This window comes from Stegostoma tigrinum, chromosome 11 (genome assembly GCF_030684315.1).
Source record: "Stegostoma tigrinum isolate sSteTig4 chromosome 11, sSteTig4.hap1, whole genome shotgun sequence".
Classification (NCBI taxonomy): domain Eukaryota; kingdom Metazoa; phylum Chordata; class Chondrichthyes; order Orectolobiformes; family Stegostomatidae; genus Stegostoma; species Stegostoma tigrinum.
In genome coordinates, this window is record NC_081364.1 from 21,851,706 (window position 1) to 21,867,407 (window position 15,702).

The 15,702-nt window shown below is 38.0% G+C and overlaps 1 protein-coding gene across 26 annotated transcripts in view; it reads left to right on the forward strand.

Annotated features, from left to right (window-relative positions):
• Positions 1-15,702, forward strand: part of atp2b2 (ATPase plasma membrane Ca2+ transporting 2) — a 793,123-nt gene that overhangs the window by 588,022 nt on the left and 189,399 nt on the right. For 17 of the 26 annotated variants that reach the window (XM_048547367.2, XM_059649827.1, XM_048547364.2 and 14 more), the window contains 5 exons: positions 4,899-4,940; positions 5,083-5,115; positions 8,332-8,496; positions 10,235-10,449; positions 12,530-12,772. In XM_048547367.2, coding sequence (XP_048403324.1) covers positions 4,899-4,940; positions 5,083-5,115; positions 8,332-8,496; positions 10,235-10,449; positions 12,530-12,772 — 698 coding nt within the window. The remainder of the gene's footprint in view (positions 1-4,898; positions 4,941-5,082; positions 5,116-8,331; positions 8,497-10,234; positions 10,450-12,529; positions 12,773-15,702) is intronic. The other 9 variants (XM_048547381.2, XM_048547372.2, XM_048547385.2 and 6 more) reach the window with 2 other exon arrangements.

The following is a 15,702-nucleotide window of genomic DNA, read 5'->3' on the forward strand; positions in this document are numbered from 1 at the left end:
ATCTACCAGGTGTGACTGCCTCCTGAAACATAGTGTCCAGATACTTCTCCCCCTCCCGGATGTGCCGCATTGTCTGAAGCTCAGATTCCAGCTCATCAACTCTGAGCCAAAGTTTGTCAAGCAACTAACACGTGCTGCAGATGTGGTCACTGCAGTTTGCAATGGGATCGGCCAGCTCCCACATCATACAGCAACAGCAAATCACATGTCCTGTCATCTTTACGTATAGCTACAACACATCACCTGTTCAGCCATCTCTCCTTAGTTAATTACCCTATTCATTTTTTTATAACAGTTAATTTATTTTATTGATACTTCTTTGATATGTTCTTTTTGAAATTTAATGCAGATTTCCTACCAGCCAATTGCTGTGACATTATTCCAGTTTTTTTTTGCAGCCGTCTGCTCTGCTGTTCCACCCTCTGACAGCTACCTGCTGACTAGGCCGTGATCCCCGAACTCTGGTAGTTTTACACTCACCTCTGCTCTGCTGCTCCGCCCTCCCAACAGCTTCCCACCAACTGTTCTGCCATTGGCTTTCCTACCAAAGTGGACAACCTCACACTTACCGTGTTATGTTGCTTTTGCCATCCATTTGCCCAAGCATTCAGCTTATCTAAATCATTTAGAAGGCTTCTTACATCATCCTCACCTGTCACAATCCTACCTAGTTTTGTGTTGTTTTGAAAGTATTACATTTGATACCCTCATCCAAATCATTGATATATATTGTGAATAGCTACGGCCCCAAGCATAGATCCCTGTATCCCACTTGTCAGCACCTTCCACGTAAAAAAGATCAATTTATTCCTACCCCTTGTTTCCTACCTGCTCATCAATTCTCAATCTATGTCGGTATGTTATCACCAATCCGTTCTGCTTTTATTTTGCTCACTAACGTGTTATGGGAACTTTATCAAAAGCTTTCTGAAAATCCAAATGTGTCACATTCACTTGCTCTCCCTCCTCTGTTCAACAGGTTATGTCCTCAAAACAAAATCCAGTAGGTCTGTCAAACATAATTTCTCTTTTATAAGTCCATTTTGACTTCGTATAGTTCCTTTAGTATTTTCCAAATGTCCTGTTAGCACATTCTTTTTAAAAGACTAAGCATTCTTTCTACTACTGATGTTAGGTCAACTGGTCTATAATTCCCCATTTCCTCCTTCCCTCAATTTTGAAATAGAGGGTTGCATTTAGCCACCTCCTAACTGATGGAAACATTCCAGAAGGATTTTGGAAGATGATAACTGTTTCCACTCTGAGATGTGAGCAATAAACTCATAGGGATTTAGTTGCTTTCAGTACCGTTATTTATTCCAGCACAGTTTGTCACTGATACTAATCTCATTCAATTCTTCTTCCTCAAAAGACCTTTGATTTCCCAGCATTTCTGGCAAGTTATTTGTGTCTTCTTCTTTGAAGACAGAAATAAAATGGTCACTTAATTACTGTGCCATTTCCTTGTTCTTCTCCCATTTCAGCCTTTAAGGGTCCTGCATTTGTGTTTACTGCTTTTTTTCAGATTGTAGAAGCTCCTACAGTCATTTATTATGTTGCTTGTAAGTTTACTCCCATACATTTATGCTTCCCTTCTTAATTAAATTCTTGTCCTTCCTTTGCTGAATTCTAAACTGCTCCCAGTTCTCAGGCTTGCTATGTTTTCTTAAAAACGTAAATGACTCATCTTTGGATCAAATACTATATTAAAAACAACAAAATAATGAAAACTATACTAAAATAAATTCATTTACTAGCAATGGTTAGGCCGCTTCTCCTGTTGTGTTCTTTCACCTAGAAGGAATATACAATTGTTGCAACGCATACATTTGTTCCTTAATAATTAGCCATTGCCTGTCCACAGTTGTATCTTTAATGAAGTTAACTATTAGTTGATAAACTACAGTGAAGTTAATCAGTTATTATTACTTAGCCCCTTTCCCAGAGCAGATTTACATAATCAGATCACATGCCACTACAGTTATTAAAGTTATTTGCTTATTGAAAACCCCTGTTTCAAAGTATAACATAATGCGCTAGAGGCATCTTTGCACACTCATGGTTCTTGCTTCCCTTTGAAGCAGATTGATTGATTGGATAAGCTGAATGATCTGGTTCTGTGGTTTCATCAACAATGTTTTACTGTAGTATGTTTCTCGATCAACATTTAATGATGTACCACTATGACATTGATCTGGCCAAACTTGGAACGTGGTGGAATTCTATCTGTTACTAAAGTAATGAAGTATTTTGAGGAAAGTTTTTTTACAGGGAGGTCAATAGATCCTGAGTCCCATGACTGCCGTGTTCTACTGTCAGTATATTTGCTTCCAGCAGGATCTCCATTGGCTGATTTATTTGAAATGACTGTTCCATTTTGCTTGACACCATTAACTTCAATTCAGATCCTATGAAACGAAAGCTATCCTACTTCCAGCAAAACAAATGCGTAGGGTTGTTTAACTGAAAGCTGAGAAAATATGGGAGACTGTTTGTGTGGATTTATTGTGGATGTGCATAATAATAATGCTAATCTCTAAACTTTATTTTTACAGAGATTGTCCAGTCATGACACTAATCACACATGAATGTGCACACATTATGGCTGAGTGCTTTGTTTTATTCTGGATATTTTGAATCCATCTGAAAATATAGATTTAGAGTATAAAATCCAGCATTAAAAGACATCTGAGATAGCAAGGTGTAGAGCTGGATGAACACAGCAGGCCAAGCAGCATCAGAGGAGCAGCAAAGCTGATGTTTCGGGCCGAGAAAGGATCTAGGCACGAAACGTCAACCTTCCTGCTCCTCTGCTGCTTGGCCTGCTGTGTTCATCCAGCTGTACACCTTGTTTTCTCAGATTCTCCAGGATCTGCAGTTCCTGTTATCTCATTACAAGACATCTGACAGTTTTGTTTAAGCTTGTGCATTGTTGGGTGACATGCTTGTCTCATAGAGTGCATGCATCTTCCATGATGTTTCTGTTACATGCATTGCTTTCCTCTAATTGTTTGAGGTATCACTGATCTTTGTCTGCTGAGATAATATTGAGATCTGGACCATTCCTGTTCAGATTGTTGAAAATTTCACATATAACACAATTTCCTTTTAAAGATGTAACAGATTTACTCCATATCATCATTTTTTAGATAACTGAAATTTGGGAGGTTTTTTTGGAAGGAAATATAATCTCTTAATTATAGTAACAGAATTGAATAGTTCTTAGTACTCACAATGACATGGATCTATTGAATTGTACATGCCTGAGTATATTTGAAATCAAATATATGTCAGTACATACATGGGCATTAAAAATGCAAACCTTTTAATGATAGAGTAGGAGGACAATGATTCAGCATTGACGTCATTACTGCATTACGGATGTGTGTCAGGAACTGTATGTAACCATACTGCACATTATTCCCATGTTTGTAACAAGAAAACTAAAAAGCCATTGACCATAACCACTTGCCTGCAGAACTAATTTACAGAATGTGCACTGAATATTTTATTGGCATTGGTGATTCAATAACATACATACGACAGATCCGAGATTAAATTAAAATAGCTCTCTTTTTAAGTACCTGCTGCTGAAGCTTTCATACAATGAGAATATGCATGATAAGTCTTCACTTTTGTGATGCATTGATGAAATCAATGAGGCTAAAAAAATTAATTACTTTCTAATAAGAATGTGACCATGCAAAGAAGAAATATGACAATTTGTCACAAGAGCAGCCAAATATTCTCCTCTGATTTGTTTCCTTGAAAACATAAGGAGCAATACTAATAGAATGCCATTTCACACACTCTACACTAATATTTTAATTAGCTGTTCTTGAAATGTATTTCCTATAATTTTCATTCAATATTGGGTTAGTGCAAAATGATATTGTTTCATGGAGATTATAGAAATGGACTGCATCTAGGAAAATCAAACAAGGATATAACTAATGCAGTTGGTTTAAAATATCAGACAAAGGAATCGTGGCTCCTGGAGACATAAGTTCAATTCAAGCTTAGAATTGGTTTCTTCCCAGTAATGAAATTGAGATCAAAGTCTTTCAAATTCATTTTATTAATAGAGATTTAAAAAAAAAACACTGTACCTTCCTCACAGCAATAATTGTAGTCAAATTTGAGGTTATTTACAACTGACCAAATTTTTACAATTAGGAGGGAGTAATTTATTCACAGTCATTTCCAGGATGGCTCTGAACTGATTAGGAAGGTACCTGAGTTAATTAGTTCGAGCATGTGACTCTAATGTATGATGTTTTCAAATGAAATCAGAGTAAAATAAGACTAAAGTAAAACTAAATCAATGAAATTGGCTAACAAGAATGCACTCTGCTCACAAAGAAAATGGATTTCCTTTAGGGATGATAGTCACCGATTTTCATTCTACGCCAACAATTCTTCTTCACAAACTGTCAAAATAATACACCCAGCAGTCATAGTTAGATCTACTGCATTCATTTCAATATCTGTGTACCATACAATCTCAGCATTATCACTTTATTTGTCGATTTAGAGCAGTTCTATTTATTGACAACAACCGTTCTTTAAGGAGTAAAGAACCTTTTCACTTGTGTGCATGAAATGGTAATTAAAGACTTGAATTACATTTTCACTAAATTAATGTGTATTGTAATCAATCACTCCTGAGGTAGTGCTTCTGGATATTTTTACAAATATGATCTTTGAACTTGTGAATCAACATGTGGCTAAATAGACTGCTCTTCAATCAATTGTAGATTTTTGGTTAAACTGTTAAAATTTGTGTACAGTGTCCACCATTTTGTTTTGTTTTTGGTTGCAATGTAACACTGTCTTGTCTCTGTTGTGACTCTTCACTGTTTGTTTCTGTTCTGTTTGTTGTACTTTTCCCACGATAGGCAAAATGCAGGATGGGAATATGGAGAACAGCCAGAATAAAGGTAACCGTTCTTCTTGACAGTCACTCATTCTTTCACTATTTTATACTGACATAGATGCCATTCATTTAAGATGTTCCTTTTCTCTAGTTTTCTGAAGTGCTGATCCGGCATTTACTAACTCCTTCCGATTCTTTTCATACAGGAGTCTTTTTCATCGATGTTGAAAATAAATATGGTAATGCAGCTTCACACATCTCTGGTTCTGTAGAGGATCTTCTAGCTGTTTAAAATTCTAAAATGCATTTTAATTCCACTGTCTATTATGTAATTTGTGTCCAGCCTTCCTATAGACTGTTTCGACAGATGTTTTAGTGTTGTGATATTTTGAAATTTTTCATAAATTTGCATTTTAAAACTAATCAAGCACTTTTGCTTTGAAGCATTTTTAGCATAGTGTATTAGTATGGTACGATGTTTTTGCTTAACTAATGAAGGAGGGTTATGCTATATGATAGAGTAATGCTAACAAACAGTAGCACAGATACTTAATGGATGTTTAATCATGCTTTAATGATTTGCAATTGTTAATGTCAGAATATTGGTCTTAAATGATTGACAGGAGAGTATAAAAAACAAAGCCAAAATTTCTAATTGTGAATTAAACCTAACTGCCCTGGGTTTTGTTATGAACTATGTTTATATTCTACTGCTTTGTGAATGATGATTGCTGATCTTGTCAGGATGAAATGCAGAGTGGAGGTCGAGTGCATCCCACAGAGAGAGAGATTAGAAATAAGAAGACTGAGTCAACCCCCTCCATCCTCCTGCTTCCTCTTACTAATGACTCATGCAATAAACAGAGGACCAACATAGGCTTTTTACCTGTCCCCTTGGGAATAACCTGTGAAGAGACAGGAGCACGAGGGAAGAAAGAAATCTGTAAATATGTTTTCCAAGAAAAAAAAAATATATTTATCTGAAAAAAGTTTCACTTGGGATTTTTCAAAAAAACTAAAGGCCAAAACTCGTTGCGAAACTATGCCAAAAAGTGTTGAATATTAAGTGCATTGTAAATGCATGCTGTTAAAGAAAGTCCTTGCTTTTGTTAGCAATGTGACTTAAATGAACATGTTAAGTGTTAGACTGCATCGAATGATCTGTTACTATTTTCTACATGTTTAACAGTCCCCTGCAAAATAGATGTAAGCCACCGGCTTAATTTAGGATACAACTCCAGTTTCAGCAGCAGCACTTTTAAGCACCAATGAAGGAAACCAGAAGGGAAGTAAAAGACATACAACATTCATTGGAGGAGATTTTAACTCCTTCTGCCTAGGTTGTGACAATAGAAATGGTGGACTTGCTGCTTTTCTTGTGCTCGACTGCTCTTTGGTGCTGCTACCTTCTGCATGATTACAGAGCTGTCCAGAGCTGTGGTCTTGGTACCAAACTTTGCCCACTGAAGTAAACTGTCTCTGTTGCTTAGAACTGGCTTGTGTACAGCATTGGCATGCCTGATGTTGTTTCACCCAACGTCCTCCAGGTCGGGGAAGATCAGATTTAACCTGGTGCAGAGTCTCTCCCCATTAGCAACACTTGGGAGCTATCCCAGTCGTTGCATGGGGGTGTGGTCTGACAATCAGATAGGAACTGGGATTGTTTGTATCCAGTGAAGCTGTAGGCTGATTCTTTAAGCCTGCCTTCAAAGTTTAGACTGCTCTTTCTGCTAAAACATTGGATAATGGATGGCATGGAGCTGCCCTTATATGTCAAATGCCGTTCGTCTTTCGAAAATACTTGAATTCCCTGTTGGTAGTCTGTGGCCCGTTGTCTGTGACTCACACTTCTGGGAGCCCATGTATTGCAAAAGATGCTTATAGTTTTTCTACTGTTGTTCCCATGTTAGATGTGTAAGCGCTGTGCATGCCCAAACACTTTGAGTGAGCATCCATAATGAATAAGAACATTTGAGCCTGTGAAAGGGCCAAAGTAGTCAACATGTAACCGATTCCATGGTTTAACCGGCCATCCCCATAAATATGGGAGAGCTGCTGATAGTGTTTTTGTCTTTATTGATGCTTTGGATAGTCACTAGACCTTGCTGAAAAACTTCCAGGTATTTAATTCGGACTTCACTCAGGCAACATTTTTGAATCGAAAAATGTCAAGCCAATCAAGGTGAATCTTCCTTGACTAATTTTGACCCATCAGGTTTTTACTACAATCAGTGGTAACTGAACCAGTTGCTTCTCATATGGAACTGGAACTGAGGTTGTACTCTTAATCTGTAAAGGGATCTCCCATATAGGTTCTCAGTCTGATAGAAGTCTTACACAAACTTAAGGGTTGGAGTCCACAGAAAAGTTTGTTAAAGCCTGGCTCTGCATTTACTGATACAGATGTGCCATTATCTATATCTGTTAGAACCATGTGACCATTTAACCACACATTTATTTTGAATGTTTCTCATTTGGATGTTGCTAAGCAATTTAAAGTGGGTGTAGGTGGGCTTTCCAGGCTGTGTACTCTCCTGAATACCAGCCTATGTGGTTTAAATATCAGGAAACTTCAGTCTCCTAAAAACTGAAAAAGCTGCGAGTTCACGAGCTATCAGGAGAATTACTTGTTGCTTTTCTTCTGCCCCAGTGTCATTAATCCCACTCTCGTCACCACTGAAATAACCCCACAGTGGCCAGTATCCTGTCACCAAGTCACCCTTTGTTTGCATATACATAGTACTTGACACTGTCCAACCTCCTCAGAACAACTCTCAGAGTGAATAGAACCTCAGACACTCCTGTTTATATCTGTCAGCCAGGGCTCCCTGATTGGACCAGGTTAACAGCCCCAATGAGGTCCACTGGGCTGACCTTGTTACAATCACTACAGTAAGTGTAAGATCATTGTTGTGAAATCAGGTGTAAAACTGCTGTTTCTCAGAGAGCCAGAAGTATAAAATGGCTTGCTGCCACTGGCTTCCCCTTTCAGCAACCGCATGCATGTCCCGATTGAGGACCTTAACCCCAGAATTAACTCCCTAGCAGCTGGGAAAGTCTTCTGGCCTTTTGGAGCTAGTGTGCAGCATTGGACACCTGTTCTGTGGCTGAAGCTCACTTGCAGCTTGCAAATGAGACTCATTCCTCAAAACAGACCAAGCTTCCAGCCAACAGGATCTTCTGTTTTGCCAGCAAGCTCCATTGGTCAATCATCTAGTAATTAACTTCCAGTCTCATTAATTGAGAAAATATTGAACTGTAAGGTGTGTTGTAGCTCTGCACTAGTCTGCAGTTTTATTTCAAAAAGTTACCATTGGAGAAAAATCATGTTTCACATTTAAAATAAATCAACGATAGAAGTTTTAGTAGATTTACAGCAGGTGATTACTAGCAGATACTAAATCTTTGTGTTCAAAATATTTTTGACTGGCTTTCCTTAATTTGTTTACATTTAGCCAAGAAACAAGATGGGGCAGCTGCCATGGAAATGCAACCTCTCAAGAGTGCAGAAGGTGGTGATGGAGATGACAAGGAGAAGAGGAAGGGAGGTGCACCAAAGAAAGAGAAGTCTGTCCTGCAGGGCAAGTTGACCAAACTAGCAGTGCAGATAGGGAAAGCAGGTGAGCTGGTTACTAAATCAGTGTTTGAATAATTTTGAACACAAAGAACATGTTGTGAATTCTTCGGGGAATTTTTGGAATTTGTCAAATCAACATTCTAAAACAATGTCGTCAACCGAATTCTGTGCATCAGGAAACAGGATAGACATTTCAAATGGGTGAGCATTCGACTAAACCGATAATGTAGTACCATTAACTGGAAATGTTAGCTTTGTTGCTAGCTCCAAAAGCATTATCAGATCTGATTATTTCCAGCATTTTCATTTTAACACAAAAACTGTGTTAAGCACCAATCTGCTGCTGGCTTAATCATCTGTGCTGTACGGACTGCTGTCATCAAGTTTGTGTGAAGTTACATTGTGCAATTGATAACTTTATAAAAATGCTTATACAAATATATGAACCATTAGCAATCATGCTATTGTGCTTTATTTGAACAATTAAAACCTGCCCCAAACAATTTGAATAGTTGTTTGGTAGTGTAAAATGTGAGTAGTTCTGAGATAAAAGGCTTATTTTTTCAAAACCGTTTGTCTTACATTCATCACGGGCGGCACGGTGGCTCAGTGGTTAGCACTGCTGCCTCACAGCGCCAGGGACCCAGTTTGATTCCAGCCTCAGGTGACTGTGTGCAATTTGCACATTTTCTCCATGTCTGCATGAGTTTCCTCCAGTGCTCCAGTTTATTTCCATAGTCCAAAGATGCGGATGGGCTGTACTAAGTTGTCCATCATGTCTGGGGATATGCAGGATAGGTAGGCTAGCCATGGTGAGTGCAGGGATATGTTAGGGAGTGAGTTTGGGCAGGATGCTATTCAACGGGCTGGTGTGGACTTGATGTGTCAAATGGCCTACGTCCACACTGCTGGGATTGTATGATCAGGACAATTTATAATAAATGCCAAAGTAAAGGGAAAGTAACATTTATATGTTTGTTGGCAAGAGGACTTTGATTGGTAGAGGCTTTGCCATGTACAGTTAATAATAACTGACAGTTAACTGCCAAACTTTGTTTAAATTTTAAACAAACCAGGTTGATTCTCATTGGCTGAGTCAATGCCTTGAGAAATAACCTAGTGAATGACTGTCACCTATTTTGTTACATTTGAAATTTAATTATTTGAATTTAGTCAGAGGCAGAAACCATCAAATTTTGGAGCTTCCATGGGTGTGCCACTGATTACAAATTGTAACTTCAACAGAATTTCAACAGGGGCTTCTGATCATGCAGCATAAACAAGATTGACACAGTTTGTCCAAGGTTTTTGTTCTGCTTAAATTATACATTTCATTAAATTGTGTCCTAACCAACATCCTGCTTAAATTCCACATTGCCCCATCTGCCATATTCCCAAATTTATAAAACCTAAAGCTCTCTTGGTTTGTTATTATTGTACTGACACTTGGGGAGTTGTTTATTTAACCCATGGTTTCTCTCTTCTCTCACTGTATAAGGTCTTTACATTAAGTGAATAACTTTACGGAAAGTGAATAACTGCCAATCCTTGTTTTTACTCTCACAGAATATATTACCTCACACTTACCTACTTTAATAGCATTTACCACCTGCCTGCACATTCTGTGAACCTGTCTGTCTCCCTGAAGTCTTTTGCAGTCCTCATCACTGTTTGTTAAATCTCCTACATTGTGTGTCTAAACTTCTTGGCTTAAATGTTAAACATGAAGCAAACGGCTGCTATAACACTGTGACTTAGTAAGTTTTCATTGAATTTTCTAGGGTTGGTGATGTCAGCAATCACGGTTATTATTCTTGTGTTGTACTTTGCCATCGATACTTTTGTGATTCAAAAACGGCAGTGGCTGCCTGAATGCACACCGGTCTACATCCAGTTTTTCGTCAAGTTCTTCATTATTGGTGTCACTGTACTTGTTGTGGCTGTCCCAGAGGGTCTCCCACTTGCAGTCACCATCTCACTTGCCTATTCTGTGAAGGTATGGATACATTCACTTATACTGTACTATTAATTTCAGAGATAAACTTCACAGACCACTTTCCTACATAATACGAGTTCAAAGAAATGGTCATTTCTGTTCGCTTTAATTTACATAATAGAGACATTGTAAGTCCAATAATTGAGATGTGGACAGAAGGGCACTTGTAGTAACCTAGGGAAGAAGCAAACTGATGTCATTTGTCTCATTAAGGCAATGGATGGATAACAAACAAAGGCTATCCAAGCATATGCTTCAAGTGTAATTTATGCTATCAATGAATTACTTGTGGTGTTAACACAGTGTTGATTGGATTAGCTTTGGGGCTGTACAAGTGAGGTTTTCTTTATGTTGTTTCCATTGAGATGAATAAATAATATGATTAAATCAAAGATTCTGAAAAAGATTTGAGATATGTTACATTTGGAAAGTTTTGACTTGTGATAATGTGAAGCTGAATGGGAAAGTGGGCTCTGAGATTGGAGTGATTGTTCCAGAAAAGAGCAATGGACATGATTATTCTGAGTGCTGTATTTCCTTATATCAAATTAACAATACACGTTGGTCAAATAAATACACATGGGCTCTGCGTATTCATCAATATCATTGAGTGTACTTGAAACTTTTCCAGCAAAAATAAGTGCTTGTACCTAAAGCAGTGTCATTTACCTCGGCCACTGAAATTGGTCAACTATTTCTATTGCATGTCATTGCCTTGAATCAGTTTCCTATGTATGTAATAGGATCCAATTTGCATCTGTTCATGAGGGTTTGTTTGGGCTGCCCATTGGAAATTCCCAATTAAATGCGGTGAAGAAGGAATGCTGTGCAGAGCCATTAGCTGCTATCCCATTTTCAGGAGATCGGTTAAATAAATTTGCCCTCAAACTTTATGAAAAAATTTGAGGTCTCATCTAAGTAAACAAGCTAGAAAATCAATGTGGGTTTTGTAAATGGTGATTGACTACATTCAAAATGCAACAACAATCTGAACGACAGTAAATTGATGCCCTTTTAAGTAACCTATTTGGATGACACTTGGAGAAGATGGGACTTGAACCCAGACATTCTGGACCAAAGACAGAAAAGTTACCACTGTATCGCAGTAGTCTACTGATTTCTTTGTAAGCCAATAATACCAATGTATAAATCTCCCACTCCGATAATGCCTCACATTCTGGCAATTTTATTGCATATTGTATTCCCGTATGCGTGTCTTACCTAAATTTAAGTCTCTGTTGTTCATAACAGAGTTTTATGCATGATAGAGATTGGGGCCCAAAGACAAATATAAATGGGAGGAAACTAGTGCATAATCACATCTTTTGCCACATTGGAACCAGAGAAAATTTAAAACAATGTTCAATGGCAACTTGTTATCTTTAGCCCTCTTTGGAAATACAGAGAGTGTTTTGCTGCATTTGTTTGACAGCAGTGAAGCAGCAGGAAGGAGATACTATACAACATTTTTGGGTAAATAAAGTGATGCTGCTGCCTCCTGAGGTTTCAAGGTTTATTTATTGAGATGAGTGCAACACGTCAGCAGCCACATAAATAAAACCATGAGGGAGATAAGCAAGCAACTCTTTTTGGCTGAGCTTCACATTGAGAAAGCTGGAGGTATGAAGAATATCAAATGATTAAAACTCATAATGCTGTTAAAACTGACTGAACTTTCTATTGTAAGAGTTCGATTCAAACCTCAGATTTGGTCCATATTAATACTCTGAATTCTGCCGGAAAGGAAATGATTTATTCTGCATTGGTTATCAGCTGTAGCAATGAGAAATCAAGATGTTAAGCTCAGAGGAGGAAGGGAAGTTCACAGATTTCTCCTAGGCTAGACTTTAGTCTCCACTTTCTCTCAACTGAGTTATGGCTTTATGAAGGCCTTGGAGATGTCCCTCCTAATTCTCTCAGCTGGGGATTCAGGGGATTTATTCATAGAAGAAAACCTGAATAAAGTACATAAATTGAAATTATTCAGTCTTCAAAAACATTAGCATTTCTCAGTTATGAAAGATCTCTTCACAATATTGATCAGCAATTACTTATTGTATTGTTCCTCCTTTTTGACTAGAAAATGATGAAGGACAACAATCTAGTGAGACATTTGGATGCCTGTGAGACCATGGGTAATGCTACAGCAATCTGCTCTGATAAAACAGGCACTTTGACAACAAATCGAATGACTGTTGTACAGGCGTACGTTGGTGATGTCCATTATAAAGAAGTCCCAGACCCTGATGCCCTCCCATCAAAAACACTGGACATGCTTGTTAATGCAATATCTCTCAACAGTGCTTACACTTCCAAAATACTGGTAAGTTTTTCTTTCTTATTAATGTCCTAAACACTGTTCTTGAGTTACTTGGTTTTGAGGAGCTGTTGTTTCCAGGTTGCCATTTGATTATTGGGTTGATAATGTCAGAAACTTCAAGAGGGTTAGAGATTTAGCAGAGGAAATTATTGATGAGCATGAGAGGGCTGAATGGTATTTTGTGAACGTTAGTACTGACTAGAAAGGCTGTGGCAGTCTCTTCTGGATAGTGTGTTCCTATAACTTCTGTGCTAAATGCCTCATTAGTTCTATTCACAGTGGCATTTGAATGTTGTTCATTAATGTAAAAATAATCCTCAATCAATATTATTTCTGATGAATAAAATTAGTCATATTATGTATCTCTGCATTAAATTAATTTTTTTAGCAACCATTGAAATTTTCTCGTGATCCATGTTTTATGGCCGTTGGGATTTTGCCCATGGTTGTGTTTGTGTTTGGTGTTTCATCCTTAGTTAGTCTTGTCCTTTAGTAACATAAAATAATTAACTTGTGGCTGGGAAGATTCCAAAGTTCTTTCTGGTCAAATCCATTCAGTATCAAATGGTCAGAACTACAGATCTCAGTCACCCTTTTGAGATTGCAACATGGTACATTATGCCAGAGGTTGCGTCAAGAACTATCATACTTTCTAAAGATTTTTTCACAAAGTGATACTGTACATAAATAACTCATGGATAAAGTGACACAGTAATATCCTTTTGGTAGCTTCCATTGTTAATAGCAAGATCAAGAAATTGCATATCTTCGTATTCTCTAATATTGAGAAGTTGTGCAGAGTACTTATGGATTGGGAGGCAGGGCATTAGAATGTAAAATGCAAGGGGGAAAGCATTGTGTGGTCCCTTTAAAAGATCATGTGCTTTTTTTGCGCTTAGAGATTTAAAGTGGATGTCTGTGAGCAGCAGCTTGAAAATTTGCAAATACACATCTGTATTAAAAGACAACAGGTGTTTGAATTTAGCCAATCAATTTGAACCGGGTACTGAGATATCAAAAACCTATTAAAGTCTGATGGTTTTGACAACATAGGACCAATCCTATTGTAAGAAATAGTGATGTGTTAGCAAGAATATAAAAAGCAGAGGGCAGTTGGACAAAGACCCCAAAGAGCTAGCTGCTAACGCCAGAGCTAACGGCCCTCAGCCCTTGAGAGAATTGCTGACTCTCTCAAATTCCTCTGTGTCTTAGAGAAAGTACCATCTAAATAACAATGGAACCAATGGCACAGCCAATTAATATTCCTGACAGAAGAATTGACAGAGAAGGGGACAGAACACTTCAAAAAAACACATGACCTCACTGTAATTTCGAGAGACTAAGTTTTTTTACATGTAAGTGGGACTTCTATTTAATGGAACGGTATACCGTTAGAATCTTGCATTACTTAGGAATAGTTTGTAGTTAGAAGTTATCTATATGGTTTTTTAATAGTTTAGTTAATTTCCTCACTATTTGAATTAGATAAATAAACTGTTACCTGTGGATTTTAAAGTGAGTGTCAGGGATTTATTTTATTAAACCACTAGAAGCTGCTGAAAAGCAGGTTACACCACTTTTCACGCTCCTTTTAAAGATTATAGGTGAAGTGCTCCTTTAGGGTGTTTCAGTTTTGGTTCTCGTGGTGAGGGGGGTCAGTTTTGATTTTATGCCAGATTAGGAGCTTGTGCTTGGGATTTGGACAGGTTTGAACAAATTTAGGGTGCAAAGGTCATAGCAGATTTAAACAGGCTTGGTGACTAGTGTTCTTGGTCCTTCAATAAAACCTAAGTGAGAAGTAGAAAATAATAAAATGTGAGCACATTGGTAGGTAGAGATAGTGAGGTGTTTGCAGCATTGCCAGAGGTCGTGTCAGGAGAATATGAAGAAGTAAAAAAGTCTATAGTGCGCCTATGAATTGGTACCAGAAGCACATAGACAATGGTCCAGAGATGTAAGAAAGGAACTGGGTCAGACTTACGTCAAGTATGAAAGAACTAACCAGAGCAATTTCAATAGACGGATGATAACATTAAAGATATAAAAGACATATAAGGCTCTTAGATATTATTCTGCTGGAGGAGTTTAAAAACTCACTTCCAAAAGTGATAAGAATGCATGTGGGAGGAACAGAAAGCTCAAACAGTGAGAAGAACTGCAGGGATGGCGGATGAAAACATATTAGTGCATAAATCAAAACCTAGCTTCTGACAGCAATTTCATTCCATGAGGAATAGAAATTGGGAATGAGGGCGATCCCTCAATGAAAAGCTAAATGTAGATCACATGGGGAACAGTTTACCACACGTGAAAAAAGAAACCCAAGAGAGTGGAAAAGAGGTGAAAGACCTCAGGAGTTTTTACTGCAATGAGGTGGGTTGCACAAAGTCACAGAGCTGGTGGGTTAAGGGAGGCACTGGGAAAAAGCATGTGGCAAAATCGGCTAAAACAGTGGGATTAGTTGAGGTAGTGAAGGAAATCCCAAGAAAAGTCAAGGAGCTGCAAGAGAGTGCACAGCCTAGTCGCGGGCTGGATAATAAGATAGCGCCCAGCCTTTTCAAAGACTTCACCTGTGTGGGTAAAGTTTACTCTGGAGGAACAGGAGGAGTAGGTAAAGAAGTTAAAATATTGAGAGAGAAAGGAGCTGATCTGTCTGTAATAGTAAGAGATGAAAATATTGGCACTCATTCTGAAATATTACCTGAGAGAGAGGCAATCTGTGGGATAAACGGAGAGAGGAGTAATGTAAGATAAGGGTGGAAAGTCCAGTCAAGACTGGGGAAGTGATAGTGGGAGTGATGGAAAAATGGACCATTCTAAGTATACAGTTTGTTCTTGGAAATGATACAGCTGCATAACAGATCGGAGTAATGCCCATTGTAGTGGAAAAGCCAAAAGAAAACCGGGGAACTGAGGAGTTAAAAGAAAAATAC